At 55.8% G+C, this 23,003-nt stretch overlaps 1 protein-coding gene across 16 annotated transcripts in view; it reads right to left on the minus strand.

The window, feature by feature from the left end:
* The window catches only part of PNPLA6 (patatin like domain 6, lysophospholipase), a 102,322-nt gene that overhangs the window by 39,791 nt on the left and 39,528 nt on the right, over positions 1-23,003 (minus strand). For 4 of the 16 annotated variants that reach the window (XR_013228627.1, XM_077324155.1, XM_077324154.1 and 1 more), the window contains exons 22-31: positions 22,792-22,855; positions 20,812-20,980; positions 13,337-13,519; positions 12,674-12,792; positions 12,292-12,448; positions 11,809-11,925; positions 9,807-9,876; positions 8,505-8,595; positions 6,455-6,571; positions 5,927-6,105 (exon numbers count right to left, since the gene is read on the minus strand). Coding sequence is in view for 12 of the 16 variants with exons in the window: in XM_077324155.1 (XP_077180270.1) it covers positions 5,927-6,105; positions 6,455-6,571; positions 8,505-8,595; positions 9,807-9,876; positions 11,809-11,925; positions 12,292-12,448; positions 12,674-12,792; positions 13,337-13,519; positions 20,812-20,980; positions 22,792-22,855 (1,266 nt within the window). In the remaining 4 variants the exon portion in view is untranslated. Of the gene's footprint in view, positions 1-5,926; positions 6,106-6,454; positions 6,572-8,504; positions 8,596-9,806; positions 9,877-11,808; positions 11,926-12,291; positions 12,449-12,673; positions 12,793-13,336; positions 13,520-20,811; positions 20,981-22,791; positions 22,856-23,003 lie in introns of those variants that run through there. The other 12 variants (XR_013228628.1, XR_013228629.1, XM_077324165.1 and 9 more) reach the window with 8 other exon arrangements.

The following is a 23,003-nucleotide window of genomic DNA, read 5'->3' on the forward strand; positions in this document are numbered from 1 at the left end:
CCTTTCTAGTCACCAAGTCACGCTGCTTATTCTTGTTCTATGTATGGTCTACTAAGACCCTCTAGATCCTTTTTACACATACTGCTGCCAAGACATCCTATAATGATGCATTTGATTTTTCCTACCTACATGCAGAACTTTACATTTTTCACTACTGAAATTCATTTTAGCCCAGTTTTCCAGCCTGTCAAGATCATCTTGTATTCTGATTCTATCTTCTGGTTTGTTTGCTACCCCTCCCAGTTTAGCTTAATCTGCAAATTTAGTAAGGACCCCCCTCTATTCCTTCATCCAAATCTGATATGAATAAGCAGAACAACACAGGGCCCAGGAGAGATCCCTGGGGCACTCCACTTGTCACTCCTCTCCAGGAGGAAGAAGAACCATTTACAAGCACCCTTTGGGTAATCAGATCCATACTGCATTTTACCATCTTGCCAACAAGAATATCGTGGGGAACTGTGTCCACTGCATTCCCATGATCCACAAAAGAGATGGCAAGGAATATTCCTGGTCTCCAAGGACACGGCCGAGTGAAAATTCAGTGGTGTGTGGCCTCCTAGTATGTTGCAGCTGAGCCACTATCAGTCCTGGAATGTTGATCTATAAGATGCAAGCTGGTCTCCACACCTGAGCAGCAATATGGTCAGGAATAAGGACATGAAAGAGCCTGCTGGATCAGGCCACTGGTTCAGTTAGTCCAGCATCCTGTTTCTCACAGTGGAAATATTATTAGTAGAATATTTAATGGATAATCTTTCTATCAGAAGGATGTTGAAGGCAACAGAAGGCTGAGGTAGCATTGGCTGAGCAGTAGATTGGGAAGCAGACATTTCTGTCCATGAAGACCTAACATGGCATGATGTAAACAAACTGCTAAGAGAAGAACTTGCACCCTGGAGGCACAAAGAATGGGAGTCGAACCAATGGGAGCCACTTAAACAGCAGGTCACCCTTAGGAAAGATGAGAGCACAGATTCAGCATGCCTGAAAGAACGCCGAGAGGACCACTATAACCGGCAGAAGAGGAATTACAGAGAGAAGGTCCAAGGACTACAGAAGGCTCCAGCCAGCTGGGAAACTCAGCTCCTGCCTGCTTGGTGGATGGCTCACGGTGGGCTCAGGCATCAGAGCTGCATGCTCCAGCAAAGCAGAAAGGCAGCAGCTGAGACTCTAATGTAAGATGCAGACTCTAACGGAAGATAACTCTAACGGAAGATGCAGAGAAAGCAGAAAGGCTTAGTGCCTATTTTACATCTGTTTTTTCCCACAGGTCAAAGGGTTCAGGCACATCTAGAGATGGCAGTAGCCAAAGGATAGTGTCTGGGTGGCAGGTTAACATGGATAGAGAGGTTGTCGAGAGGCATTTAGCTGCACTGGATGAGTTCAAATCCCCTGGTCCGGATGAAATGCACCCGAGAGTACTCAAAGAACTTTCCAGAGAACTTGCACAGCCCTTGTCCATCATCTTCGGAACCTCTTTAAGGACTGGAGATGTCCCGGAGGACTGGAAGAGAGCAAAGGTTATTCCGATCTTCAAAAAAGGGAGGAAGGATGACCCGGGAAACTACAGACCAGTGAGATTGACCTCTGTTGTGGGGAAGATAATGGAGCAGATATTAAAGGGAGCGATCTGCAAACATCTGGAGGACAATTCGGTGATCCAAGGAAGTCAGCATGGATTTGTCTCCAACAGGTCTTGCCAGACCAACCTGGTTTCCTTTTTTGACCAAGCAACAGGTTTGCTGGATCGGGGAAATTCGGTTGATGTAATTTACTTGGATTTTAGTAACGCTTTTGACAAGGTTCCCCATGATGTTCTGATGGATAAGTTGAAGGACTGCAATCTGGATTTTCAGATAGTTAAGTGGATAGGGAATTGGTTAGAGAACCGCACTCAAAGCGTTCTTGTCAATGGTGTTTCATCAGACTGGAGAGAGGTGAGTAGCGGGGTACCTCAGGGCTCGGTGCTCGGTCCGGTACTTTTTAACGTATTTATTAATGATCTAGATGAGGGGGTGGAGGGACTACTCATCAAGTTTGCAGATGACACTAAATTGGGAGGACTGGCAAATACTCTGGAAGATAGAGACAGAGTTCAACGAGATCTGAACACAATGGGAAAATGGGAAAATGAGAACATGATGCAATTTAATAAAGAGAAGTGTAAAGTTCTGCATCTGGATCAGAAAAATGAAAAGCATGCCTACTGGATGAGGGACTTGGGAATGTTCAGCCTGGAGAAAAGGAGGTTGAGAGGGGACATGATAGCCCTCTTTAAGTATTTGAAAGGTTGTCACTTGGAGGAGGGCAGGATGTTGTTTTTTGTTGGCTGCAGAGGAGAGGACACGCAATAATGGTTTTAAACTTCAAGTACAACGATATAGGCTAAAAGGTAAAGGTAAAGGTATGCCCTGTGCAAGCACCGAGTCATGTCTGACCCATGTGGTGACGCCCTCTAGCGTTTTCATGGCAGACTCAATACGGGGTGGTTTGCCAGTGCCTTCCCCAGTCATTACCGTTTACCCCCCAGCAAGCTGGGTACTCATTTTACCGGCCTCGGAAGGATGGAAGGCTGAGTCAACCTTGAGCCGGCTGCTGGGATTGAACTCCCAGCCTCATGGGCAAAGCTTTCAGATGGCTTCCTTACCACTCTGCGCCACAAGAGGCTCATGATATAGGCTAGATATCAGGAAAAAAATTTTTCACAGTCAGAGTAGTTCAGCAGTGGAATAGGCTGCCTAAGGAGGTGGTGAGCTCCCCCTCACTGGCTGTCTTCAAGCAAAGGCTGGATACACACTTTTTTTGGATGCTTTAGGATGCTTAGGGCTGATCCTGCGTTGAGCAGGGGGATGGACTAGATGGCTTGTATGGCCCCTTCCAACTCCATAATTCTATGATTCTATGATTCTATGGATGGGGGATACGCTTCTAGGTAACACTGTGTATGAACGAGACCTTGGGGTACTTGTGGATTGTAAACTAAACATGAGTAGGCAGTGTGATGCAGCGGTAAAAAAGGCGCCTGCCATTTTGGGCTGTATCAACAGAGGCATCACATCAAAATCACAAGATGTCATAGTCCCATTGTATAGGGCACTGGTCAGACTACATCTGGAGTACTGTGTGCAGTTCTGGAGGCCTCACTTCAAGGAGGACGTAGATAAAATTGAAAGGGTACAGAGGAGAGCGACGAAGATGATCTGGGGCCAAGGGACCAAGCCCTATGAAGATAGGTTGAGGGACTTGGGAATGTTCAGCCTGGAGAAAAGGAGGTTGAGAGGGGACATGATAGCCCTCTTTAAGTATTTGAAAGGTTGTCACTTGGAGGAGGGCAGGATGCTGTTTCTGTTGGCTGCAGAGGAGAGGACGCGCAGTAATGGGTTTAAGAAGAAGAAGAAGAAGAAGAAGAGTTGGTTCTTATATGCCGCTTTTCCCTACCCGAAGGAGGCTCAAAGCGGCTTACAGTCGCCTTCCCATTCCTCTCCCCACAACATACACCCTGTGGGGTGGGTGAGGCTGAGAGAGCCCTGATATCACTGCCCGGTCAGAACAGCTTTAGCAATGCCGTGGCGAGCCCAAGGTCACCCAGCTGGCTGCATGTGGGGGAGTGCAGAATCGAACCCGGCATGCCAGATTAGAAGTCCACACTCCTTACCGCTACACCAAACTGGCTCTCTAAACTTCAAGTACAATGATATAGGCTAGATATCAGAAAAAAATTTTCACAGTCAGAGTAGTTCAGCAGTGGAATAGGCTGCCTAAGGAGGTGGTGAACTCCCCCTCACTGGCAGTCTTCAAGCAAAGGCTGGATACACACTTTTCTTGGATGTTTTAGGATGGTTGGGGCTGATCCTGCGTTGAGCAGGGGGCTGGACTAGATGGCCTGTATGGCCCCTTCCAACTCTATGATTCTATGAGACACTCACTCACTCACTCACTGGCCTAGCCTGCCCGCAGACATGGCAATGATCAAAGAAAGGTTACTGTACCATGTGCAGCCTAAGAAAGGGGTGCCATAAAGGGAATAAAATGATGACCGTGTCTAAGGTAGGAAAATTACTCTCAAAATAACTTTTTAATGGGTTTAGAGCAAGACAGGTGGCCCCGTGAGTCTGTCTGCAGCAGGAGGAAAGAGCCATCCAGGTGCAACCCCCTGCATTGTGCAGGACACTCACATCCCAATTGCTCATCCACTGTAACATGCCTCCACTTTGCCTTCAAAGAATCAGCCTCTCCGCCATATGGCTATCCAGCCTCTGTTTAAAAGTCTCCAAAGATGGAGAACCACCACCTCCCGAGGAAGCCTGTACCACTGAGAAACTGCTCTAACTGTCAGGAACCTCTTCCGGATATTTAGATTGAATTTCTTTTGAATTAATTTCATCCCATTCATTCTGGTCTGTCCCTCTGGGGCAAGAGAGAACAATTCTGCTCCATCCTCCATATGGCAGCCTTTTAAATACAAGATGGTTATCAAGTCCCCTCTCAGTCATCTCCTCTCCAGGCTAAACAGACCAAGCTCCCCCAACCTTTCCTCATATGCCTTGGTCTCCAAACCCCTCACCATCTTTGTTGCCCTCCTCTGGACACGTTCCAGTTTGTCTACATCCCTCTTCGACTGGGGTGCCCAAAACTGAACACAGGACTCCAAGTGAGGCCGAACCAGAGCAGAGTAAAGTGGTACCATCAGCTCCCGTGATCTGGACATGATACTCCATTTGATACAGCCCAAAATCCCATTTGCCTTTTTAGCCGCTGAGTCACACTGCTGACTCATGTTCAATGTATGGTCTACTAAGACTCTAAGATCCTTTTCGCACTGCCAAGACAAGTCTCCCCCATCCTATATTGGTGTATTTGTTTTTTCCTACCTAAATGCGGAACTTTACATTTGTCCCTATTGACCTTCATTTTATTCAGTTTAGCTTACATCTCGAGCCTGTCTGTGGCAGGGGAGGAGCTCACGTCTGCAGATATCTGCAGTGAGTGTGGACTTTTGTTCTTTTTTGGAAGAAGAAGAGTTGGTTCTTATATGCCACTTTTCTCTACCCGAAGGAGGCTCAAAGGCGCTTCCAATCACCTTCCCTTTCCTCTCCCCACAACAGACACCCTGTGAGGTGGGTGAGGCTGAGAGAGCCCTGATATCTCTGCTCGGTCAGAACAGTTTTATCAGAGCTGTGGGGAGCCCAAGGTCACCCAGCTGGTTGCATGTGTAGGAGGCGAGGAATCAAACCCAGATCATCAGATTAGAAATCCGCACTCCTAACCACTACACCAAACTGGCTCTCTTTAATTGGAGAGATCGGAGGCAAAAAGGAGAAAGGGACGAATCGGAGGCCATTTTCTCAGAGAACGAATGCAGAACTGACAGCAGGGAGATGGCTGAGAAAGAACCAAGTGTGGGACCATCTCCCTCCCCGCCCCCCAGTGCCTTCCTGCCAGGGAAGGAAACTGGGCTGCAATTTGAGGGCCAGTGTCTAGCCCTTCCCAAGGGTGCCCTCCTGTTCCAGAGCAGCCTCTGCTGCAAGGAGAGCAAGGTTGGTCGAAGAGAGTCAGACATCCAAGCTGGAAGCCACGAGGTGGGCTTCTTGCAAACCAGGGTGCCTCCCTTGTGTGAGGGGCAAGCAGAGGAGCCCCAACAGGCAGAGGCAGCAGGGGGAAACGAGCCGCCTCGCTTACAGCAGCTGGCAGAAGATCGTCAACGGGCAGCATCTGTCATATAAGGCAAAGCCATGGAGCCGCTTCTCCCACTGCGCTGGTTCCCCAAACCCTTCCCCTCTTTCTCTCTAGGCTGCAACCCGTGGAGGAAGACTGGAGAGTTTTAGGACAGGAGCCAGAGGAGACCGTGCCAGGCCATGGACGGCGGGCACCAGCGCTCTCTCTTGCAGCTGCAGAGGTTGCCCCTGCTGCTGCCGGTACTTGCCTGGGAGGTTGTTGATGTAGCCGCCGTCCATCAGCAAATTGCCGTCCTTGGGGTCGCAGAGTGGCGGTAGGTACCCGGAAAGGGTCATGCTAGCTCGCACGTACCGCCACAGCGAGCCTAACCGTGTGGGAACAAAGGCAATCAGAAGAGCAGAGAGAAACCCAGAGCAGCAACGATCCCTGCGGAGAAGTGTGGCAGCACAGCCTCAGCCCCCTTGCCCAGATGAGGAGATTCTGCAAGGCACGCACCTGGAGGATGTTCTGCATGTCGCGTCCCGTCCCCCCTCCCAGTCCCCCCTCCCCTGTGGGCCCAGTTCCTGTGCCTTGCAGAATTACCCGCCTGGCCAAATCGCGCTGGTGGGGCGAGCTCCCGGCTCTCAGCCCCAAGCATGTGATGCCCAGTCGTGGCAGGAGGAGGATGACAGAGGATTGGGAGGAGGGAGCTGCACGCACCCGGGACACTGCATGACCCCCTCCTCCCTCCCCCCAGGGCCATCCACCCCGGGCGTGAGGCAAACGCAAGGCTGACCTGGGACATTGTTTACATAGCAGCCATCCACAAGCAAGTGACTGTCCTTGGGGTCGCAGAGAGGAGGCAAATAGGGGGTGTAAGATGCACTGGCCCGGACGAACCGCCACACGCTGCCTGCCGGATGAAGGTGGAGATTCAATCAAAGGGAGTGGGGGGAAGGAGCACAGGACAGGAAATGACACAATGACAGAAGCTTCAGTGCACAAAGGGGGTGTGCGTGTGTACTGGCGGGGGGGGGGGGAGGAGGGTTTTATTCATTGGAGAGAAAAGCCAGGGGAAGGTCTCAAGGCAGGAAGGAGACTGGAGTGTGGCCTCCCCCCCCCATCACCCCTCTCCTAGGTGAATGCCATTTCCTGCAATGCTTCTTCGTTTTTGCTCTCCACCCCCACCCCTCCTCCTCTTCATCCCACCCTTCCTTGAGAAGAAGGCCAATGCCGCATCCCACTGCCAGCCCGGTCCAAAGGGGGGGTGTGATTCCAGCAAGAGCCCCAGAGCCAGAACCCTGATTGTCACTGCCAGAAGGAATCCCAAACACCTTCCCTTCTTCTCCTCACAGCAGACCCACTGGGAGGCAGGCAGGTGGGGCCCAGAGAGCTCTAAGAGAACTGGAGCTGGCCTAGGTCACTCAGCTGGCTGCATATGGAGGGGTGGGGAAGAGTGGGAAATCCCAAACCTGGCTTTCCAGATCAGAGGCTTCCACTCTTAAACACAACCCTAAGAGCTGGCTGACCAAGAGCCCACAGTGTCTAGAATATGAGGCACAGGAGACCCCCCTCCCCCCCCCCAATGCATGAATGTGTTCAGCAACGGCTGGTCTGAAGCAGTAAAAGAAATTCTGAGTCCAGCAGGGGCACCTTTGAGACCAAGCAAGTTTTATCCAGGGTAGGAGCTTTTGTGTGCAGGCACACTCCCTCAGATACTATATCGGAAGGGTGCGTGCCCATGGAAGCCCATACCTTGAATAAAACTTCGGTTGGTCTCAAAATTTGTTCTCCTGGCACGAAGATCCCACTTGGGAAAAGGAATCCAGCGGCCGTGTGCCGTGGGTCACATGTCTGGCCCCCTGGGGACAAACAGGGTCTGCATGCCTGAAGGACTCTTGGCGGGCAAGGTGAGCTCTAAGTAGACCAAGCGAGCTCTATGCGAAAGGGAAAGCTCCCAGGCGGCTGCAGGCATGTCAAAGGTGGCAGCAGCAGCAGCAGCAGCAGGAGCCCCGTCCGGCCCCTGCTCTCCCGCCCTTGGCCACTTCCAGCAGAATCAGAATCACAGAGAGCTGGAAGAGATCAGAAAGCGTCATCCTGTCTGGCACCCCACTTTCTCAGGGAGTTAAAAAACACACCCTCATCCCATCTCCTCCTGAATGCTTCCAGCGCAGGCAGGGGCTCCTGAGGTCGTGTAGGGAGCTAGTTGCTGCCAACTGACTCTTCTGCGGAGGAGCTGAGCTGTGGGAGAGCCCCTCGGCCAGGGCAGCTGGAAGCACAGAGGCTGCAGCAGAGCGGGTGGAGAGCCACAAAGCAGGCCTGCTGCACCCCATGTGGGCGTCTAGGGGGCTGCTGAGCCAGGAGTGTCAGTGGGGGCTTCGCTCAAGGCCAGCTGCTGGCTATCAAGCTGACAGCTCCCCGAAGCAGCTGTGGGTCATCACAGACGGCCAGTTAAAGGCGGAGTGCCCGCCTCAGGAGAGGCCAAGGCTTGCTAATGGACTCTGACCTTCTCAAGAGGAGGCCTGAAAGGGAAACAGGGCGCAGAGCTCTGCATGGAAGAATCTGCACACTTGGCCCGGCTAACCACGAGGCCAAAGTACTGCCTAGATCTTCGCCTCCCAGCGTTCCTCACCCCAACCTTGGAAGGACTGAGGATCATGCCCTGGCTCTTGGACACAGAGTGGAAAAGGGCTGTGATTCTGGAAAAGCCCTCTGTGGCACTCCGGACCATGGAGCTGCTGAAATCTGACCCCTGCAGCCAGCCAGCCTGACCTCCAGCCAGGGCAGTTTGAGACAGGCAGCATTTTCCATCCACCAACGCACCAAGCTTTTCACCACAGCCTCACCTGAGCGAAAAAGCCCACACGCCTAGAAACGGGGGGTCGTGGCCACTTGCGTGGACCCACCACACAGAGGGCCAGGCTGGAGACTCCGCGCCTGTGGGGGGGGGGAGGAATGCGTGGGGGAAGGGAAAGGGTTAGCTGTGTTAGGAAGGACAGGCAAGAGCAGGAAGAAAGCCAGGCAGTTACAGCCCCCCCCCCCCCGCCCCCTGCAGACAGGCAAGGCTGCCGACAATGTCCCAGGTGAGATCTGGCGCTTGCAACAGCCAGGGGGGTAAGGAGGGGGCACCGCAGAACCCACTCCCCTTCCCTCTCTGCCAAGGAATCTGGGGAGGGAAGCAGAGGCCTTGCCTGCATTGCCCGCTGCTGCTTAGAAACTCCAGCTGTGCCCAACCACTCCAGAGAAAATAAGGCACCATTAGTAGGTTTAGTGAACTGCAGGAATGTTACTAGGAGAGGCGCGGCCCAAGGCTGGCTGGAGAGTGAGCAGGGCACTCCCAAAGAGGATGGCTCTCCCCCACAGGTGATGCCGCTCTGCATTACGTAGTCAGATGTCCGAGCTCAAGAAACCAAACCCTCCGATGTCCAAGCCCTGGTCCCCAGAATCAAGGGGTGGCTTCACCTAAAGGAGTTTGGAGGAGGAGATGAGTGGCATCCCCTGCCCAGCCCACCCCCCAATCACAGGGCAGCATCCACCAAGTCCTGCCCACAAAGTCTTCCCAGCTCCCATTGAGCAGGCTCAGGGGAAGCCTCCGCCCCCCTCCCCTTCACCATGCAGAGGTGACAGAAGAACTTGGGCTGCAATTCAGGGATGAGCCTCCCACAGCCGGCGTGGCACGATGCCAACCCAAGGAGGGCTAGCTAGGATTTCAGGAGAGGTTCCAAGTCTCACTGGTGAGGGCAGCACCCACACTGGGAGCTGGAGAGAAGACCAACCTTCACTGAGCTCAGGAGGGGTGCATGAGAGAGAGAGAGAGATGGAGAAAGAGGCCACTCCTGGTGGGAATTCACAGCCACCGACTTCCAGCCACGACACCCTGCAATGCGAGGGCCGGGAGTGTCCCAGCCTGACATTTCAGCACCTGCCGTGGCAGGGGAGCTCCGTCCTTCGCATCCAACCAGGGCATTCTGGAACGCCAGTTTCCATCTCAGCCTCCAGACTGCCCAAGGGAGACCAACCTCTCTTCCTCCTCCCATTTAAGAAACAAGTCAGGGGGAATGTCTGCGTCCCTCTTGAGCCCCTGGTCTACGCCAGAGCACAGGGTGTGTATGCGGGCGGGGGGGGGGGGAGCGGGAAGCCACACTTACCATCCTTGTGGACTCTCATGGCAGAGGCTGTGACATCCGTTGTCACGTTGAAGTAGGGGAGCCACAGATCCTGCAGCGGACAGAGCGGGGACAGAGATCATGCTCAAGAGGTTGAGGAGAGGGAAATATTGTCCTTGCACATGGAAACACATGCTCACATATGTGCACCCCTCTAGCAAAAACCGGGCATCAAGAACAACCAGATTCTGCAGTGTGAGAAGGCAGTGCTCGTTTTTATATGTTTGACTGGCATAATTTGCTCTGCTCATGGGGTGAAAGATTAAAAATGACAATGAGCACAGAAAATCTACTTCACATTATGCTAGCTATGGAAGCAGCATCTGCCAGGTTCTTGGAGAAAATATGAACTGAAATGAAGAAATCCACAGAATGATGGATTCTGCAACCAGTCTGCATTTTTGTGGCACAAGGACAGGACCCCCCCCCCCACAAACACACACTGGGTCTCCTCCGTCGTGGCCCTTAAGTGGCAGAACTCCATCCCCAGGGAGATGTGGTTGTCCAAACCTTTCCCAAACCGTCTTCCCAGTGGGAAGAGAACACTCTCAGGCTGTCTCTGACATTCCCGCAGCGACCCCTGGTCCTCTTGAGGCGTAGGATGTGCAGGGGTCTTGTCAAATGTTCTATTTTACATGTATAATATGTGTGTGTGTGTTTTAAAATCTGTTTTCATATTTGGACTGCTTGCCACCTTGGGGAAATGCATCTTAATTTCAAGAGAGCCTTAGTACAACCCCACATTTAGTTTTAAAAGCTTTCCTCTCTCTCCTAGCTGAAGACCTACAAAAAGGGGGAATCTGACCCCAAGAGGCTGATACGGAGACTTGGGGGCGTGAGAGACTAGACCAGCAGTTCTCAACCTCCTTACTGCCGTGACCCCAACTGTGGCGGGGGCGGCGTGTGCATGCGTGGACGCAGAACAATCTATAGGCAGTGTGGAGGGGCCATTGCCATGGCTTGGCCGCTGCCGGCCGCCCCCACCGCTGTCTGCTGCTGCTGCTGACTGCCACCTGCCACTGCCTGCTACCGCTGCCACCGCCCGCCACCGCTGCAGCCACCAACGTGGTGACCTCACGGAAGGGGCCAGGCCACCCCACTTGGGGTCAGGGCCCCAATGTTAGAATCATAGAATCATAGAGCTGGAAGGGGCCACGCAGGCCATCTAGTCCAACCCCCTGCTCAACGCAGGATCAGCCCTAAGCATCCCAAAGCATCCTAAAAGTTGAGAACCACTGGGCTAGACTGTATCTTCCTGGAGATTTCAAGAAAGGATTTTCGGACTCACAGGAGTAGGGAAACAGAAAAGGCAGTCCCTTAGTCCGGAGGGAGAGGATTGGTTCCTCTTGACCGGCTACACCCAATCTACACCTTGACGGCCACCACGGCCACATGGACCAGACCAATGGCTGTCTGGCTGCCTGGACAAAGACTCCCAGGGAAAGAGCAAGCTTTAGCATGTGGCCCCATCTAAGTTAAAGAGTCTAGCGCAGAAATTAGGGGTGGGTGGTTTGCCGCCCAAAGCGGCCGGTCGCTACCGACGCAGCCAGCGCTGCATCACGGGGGGGGGGGGGGGTGAGGTGTGGGCATCAGTGTGCCGGCACACACGCAGGCGCCTATTTCCTAGGAAGGGCGCAAATGCCACAGGCGGCCATCTCTGTGGCAACCACAATGACTCGGCTGAGCCTCAGAATGGACGCTGGGAGCACTGGCCCTCTGGGTGGAGAATTCTCAAGAGAAAGCGTTGAGAGGGAGAGGAGCCCAAGACACCTTGGGAGGCCAAACACAGGGGGCTCTGGGAAGCAGCAGCAGCAGCAGCAGGGCCGTCACGTCACACAAAATGGCACAAAATGTTTCACATAATCAACTTTTAAATAAAGAAAGAAAGAAGGGGGCGTGGAGCATGAAAGCTGCAGGTGCTGCAGGGACCCGGAGGCGATGTGGGAGACCTGTGAACTGGACTCTGCCACGGACATCGATGTACCTCAATCTGCTTGTCCTGGAACACCTTGTGGATGCTGGCGTTGAACGCAGAGCCCGAGAACATGGAAGTGATGGGGTAGGTGAGGTCCAGCACTGTTGCAAACACCGAATTCATGTTCTGTGAGGAAGACACGCAAACACGCGGGCAGGGAGGCATTTATTTGGAGACACTGAGAGAACCTCACCCTTTGAAGTTTCAGACGATGATTCCGCCCCTCCAGCAGGCAAAGAAGGGAGGTGGTCTGCCACCCCCAGGGGAGTGCCTGCACCCCACCTCCATCAAGGTAGGCAAGCAAGCAAGCAAGCAAGCAAGCAGGAAACGACTGTGCCCAAAATGCAGTGCTCCAGACTGGAGGTTTTGGAAGGAACAACTCCCTCTCTCTGCTTTGGCCTGTTTGGATCCTGCCAGCTTCCTGCAGGCTGAACCTGGTTTCCCAGGCTCCCCGCCCCCCAGCTTCCTGCTTGTCCCCCAGTCCTTGCTCACTTTGGCCCATTCTCTGGCTCGCTGCTTGGTGCGCACAGCACTCCTCTCCTCAGCATAGAGGGCACCAATGAAGGATCCAATCGAGGTGCCCCCAATCAGGTCGATCGGGAGGCCAGCTTCCTCCATGGCCTTGATCACCCCAATGTGAGAACAGCCCCTGCAGAGGAAGGAGGCGCCCACATTGAAGGCCACCTGCCTCCCAGGCACCCCTCCTCCCACACCACCCCTCGTGCGAGCCCAAGACGGAGCAGGGCCCTCTGGGCTCCGGACCAGGCACACGGAGGGTGGGGGCCCTTTGCTCCTCATTTCAAGGGCCAGGAAGATGCACCGTGCCACACTGGCCCCCGCGGCCCACCGGCAAAGGGTCTTTGGAACAGGTTACCTGGCCCCGCCTCCACCCAGCACCAGAGCAATGGTGTTGCCTGTAAGGACTCGGGCAAGACGGGAGAAGTCGCTGTGGCGATCGGCATTCTTCTCAAAAACCTTCTCGTACATCTCTCTCTGCAGGGAGGGGGAGAAAAGAGCAAAAAACCACAAGGCTCTAAGAAGACAAGAGCAGCAGTGCCGGATCAAACCAAGGAATGTCCAGCTGTTTCACACAGTGGCCTACCTGTGTGGGCCTTGAAAGGTCTACAAGCAGAGCATGGCAGCAAAAGTCTCCCGTCCCCCGGACTGATCCCCAGCAATTCCCATTGGAATAAATGCCACCTCCGCCCAGGAGGGTTCCACTGAGTCCTTGTGGAGAACAGCCATTCATGGATCACGGGTCTCTCTAGAGCCCTTGGAAAGGCCACTAAGGCAGTGGCCGTGAAGGACGTCCTGCAGCAGTGCACTCCTCATGTCCGTTCCCCTGAGCAGAAGAGCCCTCTGCCCGGCCACTTTCTCCCTTGGGCGGGTGGTCTTTTCTTCAGCCTTTCCTCCCAGGGTGCCTGGCCAAGCAGGGGACACGGGGCACCCAGGAGGGCAGTGGGGCCCACCCGGTGAGGTTCTTGGGTCGCACAGAAAGGGAGGGACATGTGGAAAACTGCCCAAAGTGTCTTGGTACCAGTTTATTCGGGCTGCGCCGTGAAAAGACCCGCCGTGGACATTTGATGTGCAGATGCCCCGAGCACCAGCTGCGCATGTTGAGCCACTCCACTGTGCGGGCGGGGCTGGGCCCATCTTCCCGGTGCAGAAGGATGAGCTGCTTCAGGGCCCGCACAGCCGTGTGCTCCAGCATCTGCTCCAGCTGAGGGACAGAGGAGAGAGAGCGAACTCACTGCCTTTGCTCTGCCACAGGCCCTCGCCCCGTCCACAGCTGCAGCCGCATAGCGGGGAGGACACTCCCAGGAACTCGCCTTTGACCAACAAATCCCCGTTGAGAAATCCAGAGCGCCACTCCTCTACCCCCGAGCCATTTCCTCACCATGACCTCCCGCTCTTGGCAGAGGCAGGGCGGCCTCTGGAACCTTGGGGGCTGCCCATCCTGTCATGTCACCGTTAACCCTTCACAGTAAATGGAGAGGTGTGTGGGGGCCTGCTGTACGTCACGCAGGTGCCCTGCCACCGAGCCGCAGCCTTGCCCTCTGGGAGAAGGAGGCAAGGGCAGCTTGCAGACAGGGCTGAGTGTCGGGGACCCGCTTGCTAACTGAAAAACCAGGGTGCCCCTTTGAAGAAAACGTCACGCCAGGCCTGGTGAACGATACAACAGGAACAAGCTTTATTTCAGCAACGTGGAGTCCGCTGGTATGGAGTAAGAGCTTCCACCGAACTCCAGGTGGAAGCTCCCTTTTATACAAAACCCACCTCCTTAGGCTGTATTGCCCCACCCAGTACTTGCGGAGGGAACATGCTGATACAATCATGACTCATGCACATATGCGAGGTTTTCCGGGGTTCCTGATGGCCCATTTTCCTGGAACAAAGGGCCATCTCCGGGCCCTTGTCAAAAGGTGGAGGGGGACATTGAGGTTCTTTAGCGGCCATTGCCACCTCAACGATCGGGTGGGGCGCCCAGCTGCCGGCTTGCCTATGATCACCATGCCCTACCTCCGTGATCGCGGGCGCCTCTGATGGCGGGGTTCGGCCCGGTTCCCCAGCCACCAAGGACCGAACCACGACATTCTGCCCCCCCAAAGGTCCATTCTCCAACCCCCCGGGACGGCCAGGATACCGCTTGTGGAAACGTTCAGTGAGTCGGGGCGCAAGGACGTCCGCTGCCCAGACCCATTCCCGGTCCCCCAAAGCGAAGTCCTTCCATTCCACGAGGTACTGCAACTTCCCCCTGTGGAGTCTAGAGTCCAGGATATCCGCCACCTCGTGGTGCTCCCCCCCCGGCAGGACCTCGGGCGCTGGCGGGGAAAACACGGGGTGCCAAACGTCACCGTCCGGAGTTTTTTTTAGAAGGCTCACGTGAAAGACGGGATGGATGTGCCGGAGGTTCTTGGGGAGCTTGAGCTTGACCGAAACTTCGTTGATCGGGGCCAAGACCTCGAAAGGCCCCAAAAACCGAGGGCCTAGCTTCTTGCTGGGCAAATTCAACCGTAGGTTCCGGGTGGAAAGGTAAACTCGATCCCCCGGTCGGATCTCTTCAGCTGGTCGTCTCTTCCGGTCGGCGTCCTCTTTCTGCGCTGCCTTGACTTTGTGGAGCTGCTCCTGCAGCGACTTCCAGCAGCTCCCGGCACGCTTCCCCCACTCGCGAAGGTCGGCCGATTCTCGGGCGGGGACCTCTCCAAGCTCCGGGAAGTGTCTCAGGTCTGTCCCGTAGACGACGGCAAAAGGCGACATCTCCGTGCTGCTGTGGTCTGCGTTGTTGTACGCGAACTCGGCCAGGGGGAGCAGGGGCACCCAGGTGTCTTGATGATAGGAACCGAAACACCGCAAGTACTGCTCCAGTACTTGATTAACCCGCTCGGTCTGCCCGTCCGTCTGGGGGTGGTAAGCGGAGCTCAGCCCTTGCTCGATGTCTAACAGGCGCAGGAAAGCTTGCCAAAACCGGGACACGAATTGTGAGCCCCGATCGGAAATCACCTTGTCCGGCAGCCCGTGCAGTCGGAACACGTGATCCAGGAACATCCGAGCCAACTGTGAAGCACTGGGGACACTGGCGCAAGGAATGAAATGGGCCTGTTTGGAAAATAGATCTACCACCACCCAGATCACCGTTTTCCCCTTGCTGGGAGGCAAGTCTGTTATAAAGTCCATGGAGATCACTGACCACGGCCGGGTCGGGACCTCGAGCGGGTGCAGCAGACCTTTCGGCTTGCCAACCCCCGGCTTGCAGGTCAGGCAGACAGGACAACCACTGACGTAAGCTTTTGTGTCCCGCCGCAGACTGGGCCACCAAAACCGCCGCCGGGCCAACTTCCAGGATTTTACGAAACCGAAGTGCCCGGCGGTCTTAGCATCGTGGCAGAGGCTGAGGGCTTCCCGTCGTAGCCCTTCCGGGACGTAGACAGCCTCCCCCCTCCGCCAGAGACCGGAGTCCAAAATCAAAGAGTCCCGGAGCTCAGCCAGCTCCTCGTCTGTCCCGTAGGCTGCCACTAGGCGGTCTCGGAGCGGGGCGGTCGCCGGGTCGGGCTCCCATTCCTCCCTGGCCCGACGCCTAGTGACGACCCCCCGTCCCAGCTGCTCCTCACCAAACACGGACCTGGTGCAGGGAGCGTACCCCTCCCCATAATGCGGCAGACGGGAGAGGGCGTCCGCGAGGAAATTCTCTTTGCCGGGGATGTGACCAAGCTTGAAATTGTACCGCGAAAAGAACTCCGCCCACCTCATCTGTTTGGCGTTCAGGGATCGCGGTTGCCGGAGCGCCTCCAGATTCTTGTGATCTGTCCAGACCTCGAACGGCTCCTCTGTTTCCTCCAGCCAATGCCGCCATTCGGTGAGGGCGAACTTAATCGCAAACGCCTCCTTCTCCCAGGTAGACCAGTTCCGCTCCGTTTCGGCGAATTTTCGTGAGAGGTAGGCCGCCGGCCTCAGCTGTCCCGCCTTGTCTCGCTGCAGGAGAACCGCCCCGGCTGCTGCGTCGCTGGCGTCGACTTGTACCACCATCGGCTGGGTTGGGTCGACGTGCAGTAGCGTGGGCTCAGACGCGAAAGCTTGCTTGAGGGCCAGGAACGCTGCCTCCGATTTCTCATTCCAGCCGAGCGCTGCGCTGGGCCGCGTGGCGCGAGGACCTCTCCCCTTGGTACCTAGCAAGTCCGTGAGGGGAGCCACTACGGAGGAGTATCTGGGGATGAAGCCTCTAAAAAAGTTAGCAAACCCCAGGAAGCTTTGTAGCTGTTTCCGGGTGCGGGGCCTTTCCCAGGCCAGCACCGCCTGCACCTTCTCGGGGTCCATAGCTATGCCCTGGGCTGAGATGCGGTAGCCCAAATAGTCCAGGGAGGGACGGTGGAATTCGCACTTAGCCAGCTTCACGTATAGGTGGTTTGCCAGCAGGCGCTTTAACACCTCCCTCACCAGGGTCACGTGCTCTTGGGGATCTTGGCTGTAGATCAGGACGTCATCCAAATAAACAACCACCCCCTGAAACAGAAGGTCCTGCAACACCTCATTAATTAGACTCATGAAAACCCCAGGTGCCCCGCTTAAACCGAACGGCATCACTTTAAATTCGAATTGTCCCAATTGACAGTTAAACGCTGTTTTCCACTCATCCCCCTCCCGGATGCGTACCCGGTAGTACGCCTCCCTTAGGTCCAGCTTAGTGAACAGAGTCCCTTTGCCCAGCCGGGCCAGCAAATCCGGGATCAGCGGGAGGGGGTAAGCGTTCCCCGCTGCGATGGCGTTGAGGCCCCGGTAGTCCTGGCACAGCCGTCGGGACCCATCCTTTTTCCGGACGAACAAGACTGGAGCTCCCATGGGACTGGAAGCGGGCCGGATGAAACCTCGGGCCAGATTTTTACCCAAAAACTCCCGGAGGGTCCTTGAGCTCACCCTCACTCATCTTGTAGATGCGCCCTTTGGGTAGTACCGCCCCCTCTGGGATGTTGATAGCGCAGTCCGTGCGGCGGTGTGGGGGTAGCTCGTCCGCTTCCCGCTCGCTGAAAACGGCTGCGAGGTCTCGGTACTCTGGCGGGACCTCGGGCTCTGGTATCTCCTGCTGCGCCGCCGCCGCTCCCCTGGGACGCGCCGCCGTCCTCTTGTGGCTGGAATTCTCGTGGGGGACCCGATGCCGTGCACCCACCGTCAAGTCGAACTTCAGGGTCCCCGCCCGCCAGTCCACCACGGGGTTGTGTTCCTTCAGCCAATCCAGGCCCAACACCGCCCGATATCCCGCTATGGGGACCTGGATCAGCCACCGCAGCTCTTGGTGGTCCCCTATGTGGATGGCGATAGGACCCACCTCCTCCCCGAAAGGTCCCCCCTGAATCGGGCTGCCGTCCATCTGGACGAAAACCAGGGGAACCTTCCGAATGCGCTTCGGTAGCCCCAAAGCCCGGGCTATCTGGGGGTGGACCATGCTGTGGTCGCATCCAGAGTCCAAAAGAGCCTCCCCCACCCAACTTAGTCCGTTCTCCGGGTTCCGGAGCTCTAAAATTACCACGTTCGGAGGTCGCGCCTCATGCTGTAGGGGTTTTCCCTCGCACCGCGGGACCTGCTGCCCGGCGCCGTCTACAGCAGGTCCTGGCCGTTTCCCGTCGCCTGGGCGCTTCCCGGTTCGTTGCGGAGGTCCTCCGCCCGGCGTGCCTGCTGGGGGCGTGTCGCACCTCCCCCCTGGGAGAGCCCGCGGTCCTCCCCCCCTTGCCGTTGGCACGCTGCTGCGAAATGTCCTGACCCCCCGCATTTCAGGCACAGACCTTCCCGGCGTCTCCTTTCCCGCTCGGGGTTCGGGGGTCGTTTGGGGCGGGAGAGTTGTCGGGGCCCGGTCTCGGCGCCTCGGCTGACCCGCCTTTGGCCTCCCGGGGGGGTGCGGCGGCCCAACCCAGGCTGGCTTCCAGCTTGGCGACCACAAAACACCACCCCTCCAGTGTAGACAGATCTTCTTCCGTCCCCTTGATCACGGCCCATTCCCTAAGCTTCGGGTTAAGGCCCTCCCGGAAGTACTCGATTTGGGTCTCCTCGTTCCAGGAGAACACCTTGCCTGCTTCCCTCCGGAAAATGTCTATATAGTCCATAACCCCCCTAGTACCCTGTCGAAGTCCCTTGATCCGACTCTTTGCCTTGTCCTCAGCCTGGGGGTCCTGGAATCGTCGGCGGAGCGCGACCACGAAGTCCTGCAGGTCCCGAGTTGCCGGGTCGCCGCGCTCGGCCAACCCTAGGTACCACTGACCCGCCTTGCCCTGGAGACACGAGGCCACCCCCCAGACCAAGTCCTCGGAGTCCTCATACCGGTCTCCATACCTCCGGGCATGCGTCAGCGCGTGGAGGAGGAACTGCGGGAGGTCGTCCGGCGTCCCGTCGAAACGCGCCTTAAGCTCTGGGGGGGAACGTTTTGGAGAGTAGTCCGACCCCCTCCGGATCCGGGATTCTCGGCGTCCGCCGTCTCGTCCTGCTCCGCTCCACCGGCTACCAACTTGCCCAACGACGCCGTGCCGCTCCCTGCCTTGCACGTCGCTCCTGCGTTGGTCCGGCTCTCGCCGCCCCGTCGGCTCACCCGCTCCCCCGAGATCCTCTGCTGTCTCGCCTCTCCGCTGGCCGTCTCGCCTACTCGGGACTGAAAACTGCTCCGGGTCGGGGTCCGGGGCCCGCTCACCAGTGCCGGGCTCGTCCTCGTCGCTGGAGACGTCCTCACTCGACGCGATCCCCTCCGCCGTTGTATTACCAGTCCCTCCGGGCCCGGCCCGAGCTTGCTCACGGGCTTCAGCTGCCTGCAAGCGCCTGGCCAAGTCCGCCATGGCCCGCCGCAGGTCCTCTAGGGATTCCTCAGGTCCTACCGGGCGAAGCGCCTGCCTCAGCTGGGTGTCCCAGGTTGGGGCCAACCCCCCAGACCTCGGCGCGCTCCCCGCCGTGCTTGGGAACCCCATGGCCCGGCGCCTTCCCTTGGCCGCCGCTGCCAAGGGTCTCGGGGTCCCGGACAGCTGCTCCTGGCCCCCCGATTTTCGGAGGAAATCTCCCGGGGACATTAAACTCATGTTCCCGGGGTTCGTGGGGGTCGAGACCGCCCCGTTGCTTGAAAACGCCATCTCTGGATCCGTCCCGATAAGCGCTCGGATGCGATGCCGACCCTGGAGTTCGGTGGAAGCTCTTACGATGTCGGGGACCCGCTTGCTAACTGAAAAACCAGGGTGCCCCTTTGAAGAAAACGTCACGCCAGGCCTGGTGAACGATACAACAGGAACAAGCTTTATTTCAGCAACGTGGAGTCCGCTGGTATGGAGTAAGAGCTTCCACCGAACTCCAGGTGGAAGCTCCCTTTTATACAAAACCCACCTCCTTAGGCTGTATTGCCCCACCCAGTACTTGCGGAGGGAACATGCTGATACAATCATGACTCATGCACATATGCGAGGTTTTCCGGGGTTCCTGATGGCCCATTTTCCTGGAACAAAGGGCCATCTCCGGGCCCTTGTCAAAAGGTGGAGGGGGACATTGAGGTTCTTTAGCGGCCATTGCCACCTCAACGATCGGGTGGGGCGCCCAGCTGCCGGCTTGCCTATGATCACCATGCCCTACCTCCGTGATCGCGGGCGCCTCTGATGGCGGGGTTCGGTCCGGTTCCCCAGCCACCAAGGACCGAACCACGACACTGAGGGACTCTGCCACCCTTGACTGGACTGGATAGAGCAGGACTGGTTCCCCCAAAGGCCAACAGCACCTCTGCTGCTAGCTGATCAGCAACTACAAGTGGCAAACGAGGAAGAGACAAGAAGGCGGTGAGCCAGGGACTGCCCGGAGTCCACCTTGCCCACAGCAACCCTGCAGGCTGCCAGGTCGATTCAAATGAGCAGGTGGGTTGCTCTGAAGCAGCAAAGCTGGAGTTCAAGGGCACCTCGAGTACACCTGGGCTGGTCTTAAAGGTGCTAGCGGGTGCAAACTCTGCTCTACCCTACGGTTGGCCACAGTGGGCAGAATGCCTCCTGGGGTGGTGGGTGGCGGAGGAAGGATCCAGTGGGGCAGTGAGACAACTGGTGGGGGGGGGCAGTAGGGGGGCAGCAGTCTGACTCTTCCTGCTGTGGCTGTGTTTTCCGAGGGAGAGGGGCTTGGCATTGTTTCTAATTTTTGCAGCTCTAATCCTAGGCCTTTCCTTATGGGACATCTGGGAAATGGCATTATTACATGCTGTGTAGCCCACCTGGAGTCCCAGTGAGAAATGCAGGCCACAAATAATGCAAATACATAAACAACAAAAAAGCAAAGAAATCAACCACAATTCCCTTTGTTCTTGAACACGAGCACCTTGTCAGAGAAGCCAGTCCCAGCCCATGACCCAGTGGCCTCAGGATCCTTATGGATCTCAACGGTCCCTCTTCGGTCAGGACTAGCCTAGCAACATCTAGTCATGCAGCTCCAAAGCAGCAGGCCAGAAATGACCTCCTGAGCTCCACCCTGCCCCTGCCCCAGGAGACTGCTCTTTTCCCAGGCTGACTTCCTATTTACCTCGCCCAACATGGGTTCCTGGTCCCCCAGGCCCACAATGAGGATGCAGTCTGCCTGCCGGATGCAGCGCACTGTCCAGGGGGTCAGGGTGTAGTCCGTCTGGTACAAGACAATGCGGTGGATGTCTTCTTGCTGGGCCAGCCAGCCAGAGAGGCGATATTCATGGATGCTGAAGGGAGAACAGACAGACAGAAGGCGGTTTCCCTTTTGGACTGGACCAACCCCACATGTCCCCCAAACAGTCTTAAGATCTAGTAAGGAAAACCTGTTCAGAAACCCTGGCCCCAAGGAGGTCAAATTGGCCTCAACCAATCCCTGGCCACAAGGAGATCAATTTGGCCCCAGCCTGGTGGAATGATCTGCCAAATGAGAGCAGAGCCCTGCAGGACCTTACTCTGTGCCGCAGGGCTTGTAGATGGAGCTCTTCTGCCAGGCCGACAGCTCTGGTCTAAAAGAACCCCTGAAACCGCTGGCCTCCCTGCCAGAAATCCACCAAACTACACTCCAAATAAAGGGTTCTATTTGAACTTCCTCCTACCTTTTCCCATTAGAGTGAGAGAGAATGGGCAAATCTAGTAATTAGATTCTTGTTTTAATGTTTTAATAACATTAAATGGTAGTTTTATATTTTACCTATGCAATTTTATCCTGTTGCAATCTTCCCCGAGTCCACAGAGGGAGGGCAGAAAAGAGTTGCAAGCCATTATAAATAAATAAATAATACACCAACCAGCACTCAAGAGGCATGGGGTGGGTGGGAGAGGGGGGATGATTATAAGAGTCAAGCCCTCTTGCATTTCCTTGGCTTCCTTGCCAACTGACTCAGGAATGGCCACAATCACTGATGGGATTTGGAGGGAATTAGATGCCTGGAGGGGAGGGTCTATCGAGGGCCATGGCAAAGAAGAAGAGCTGCCATTTTGTATCCTGCTTTTCACTACCCGAAGGAGTGGCTTCCAAATGCCTTCCCTTCCTCTTCCCACAACAGACACCCTATGAGGCAGGTGGGGCTGAGAGAGCTCTGAGAGAACTGGGACTGGCCCAAGGTCTCCCAGCTGGCTACATGTGGAGGAGGAGTGGGGAAGCAAACCTGGTCCTCCAGATCAGAGGCTGCCACTCCTAGCCACAACACCACAAAAGGACACCACTGTATACAGGGGCAGCATTGGGGGGGGGGCTTAGCCTCCATGTCCTGTTTATTGACTCTCCAGGGCTCCACTGGATTAGAAGGACTGCTGGTGTTGCAGCACAGAGGAACGTGAGCAGGGGAGCCCTGAAGATGGCAAATGGAGACAACTGGAGAATAAGAAAGAAAAATTGCACAGGATGGCATGTGAGCTGGAACATGAATGACATCAGAAGAGCCCCGCAGGATCAGACCCCCACCTCACACAGCAGCCAACCAGTCCCTCTAGCCTTCCCCTTGCAGCCATGGATAGACTTATCCAAACTCCATGAACCTCTCTAATCCCCTCTGAGAGATGTCTATTCCTGTGGCCATCACTATATCCTCTGGGAATGAATTCCACATTTTTATTACTCTCTGTGTAAAACAGTGTCAGTCTAATCTTTAGATAAAACTAGCAAGCAAAATGAAAGAGTCTGTCATGGCAGAAAGCTCACAGTATGCCTGTACTTCGAGGCCAAGCAGAGCTTGCGAAATGGGTTTTAGAATCATAGAATAACAGAGTTGTAAGGGACCTCCTGGGTCATCTCGTCAAACCCCCTGCTCAACGCAGGACACTCACATCCCAGTTGCTCATCTACTGTCACCTGCCACCTCCTTGAGCCTTTGCTTCCTGGTGCTTCATAAGCAGAAATTCTTTGAGTGACAGAACGTGACTTTTCTGAAGACGGATTAAAAAAAAAAAACCCTACCACACTCCAAATGGTGACTGTCAAGACGCTCCAACCCACCCCCTAGGGCTTCTTCCCTTCCCCCCAATGCCCCGCATTCTGACGCTCACACTCACTGAGTACCTGTCCAGTGCCGAGGCCCCAAGCCGGGCTCGAATGACATCACTGGTGAGCAACAGGGTGGGGCCTGTGGAACCAAAACAAAATGGGCCGCAGTGAAGGAGGCAGAAGTACAGGGTGTGCATCCCGAGAAGAGAGGGCGCTCAGAGTGTGGGGGCACCAGGGAGACCAACCAGACGGTCTGGGTGGCAGCTTTCGAGGGCCAAAGGTCAGCC

Source organism: Paroedura picta, chromosome 2 (assembly GCF_049243985.1).
Source record: "Paroedura picta isolate Pp20150507F chromosome 2, Ppicta_v3.0, whole genome shotgun sequence".
NCBI classification, from domain to species: Eukaryota; Metazoa; Chordata; class Lepidosauria; order Squamata; family Gekkonidae; genus Paroedura; species Paroedura picta.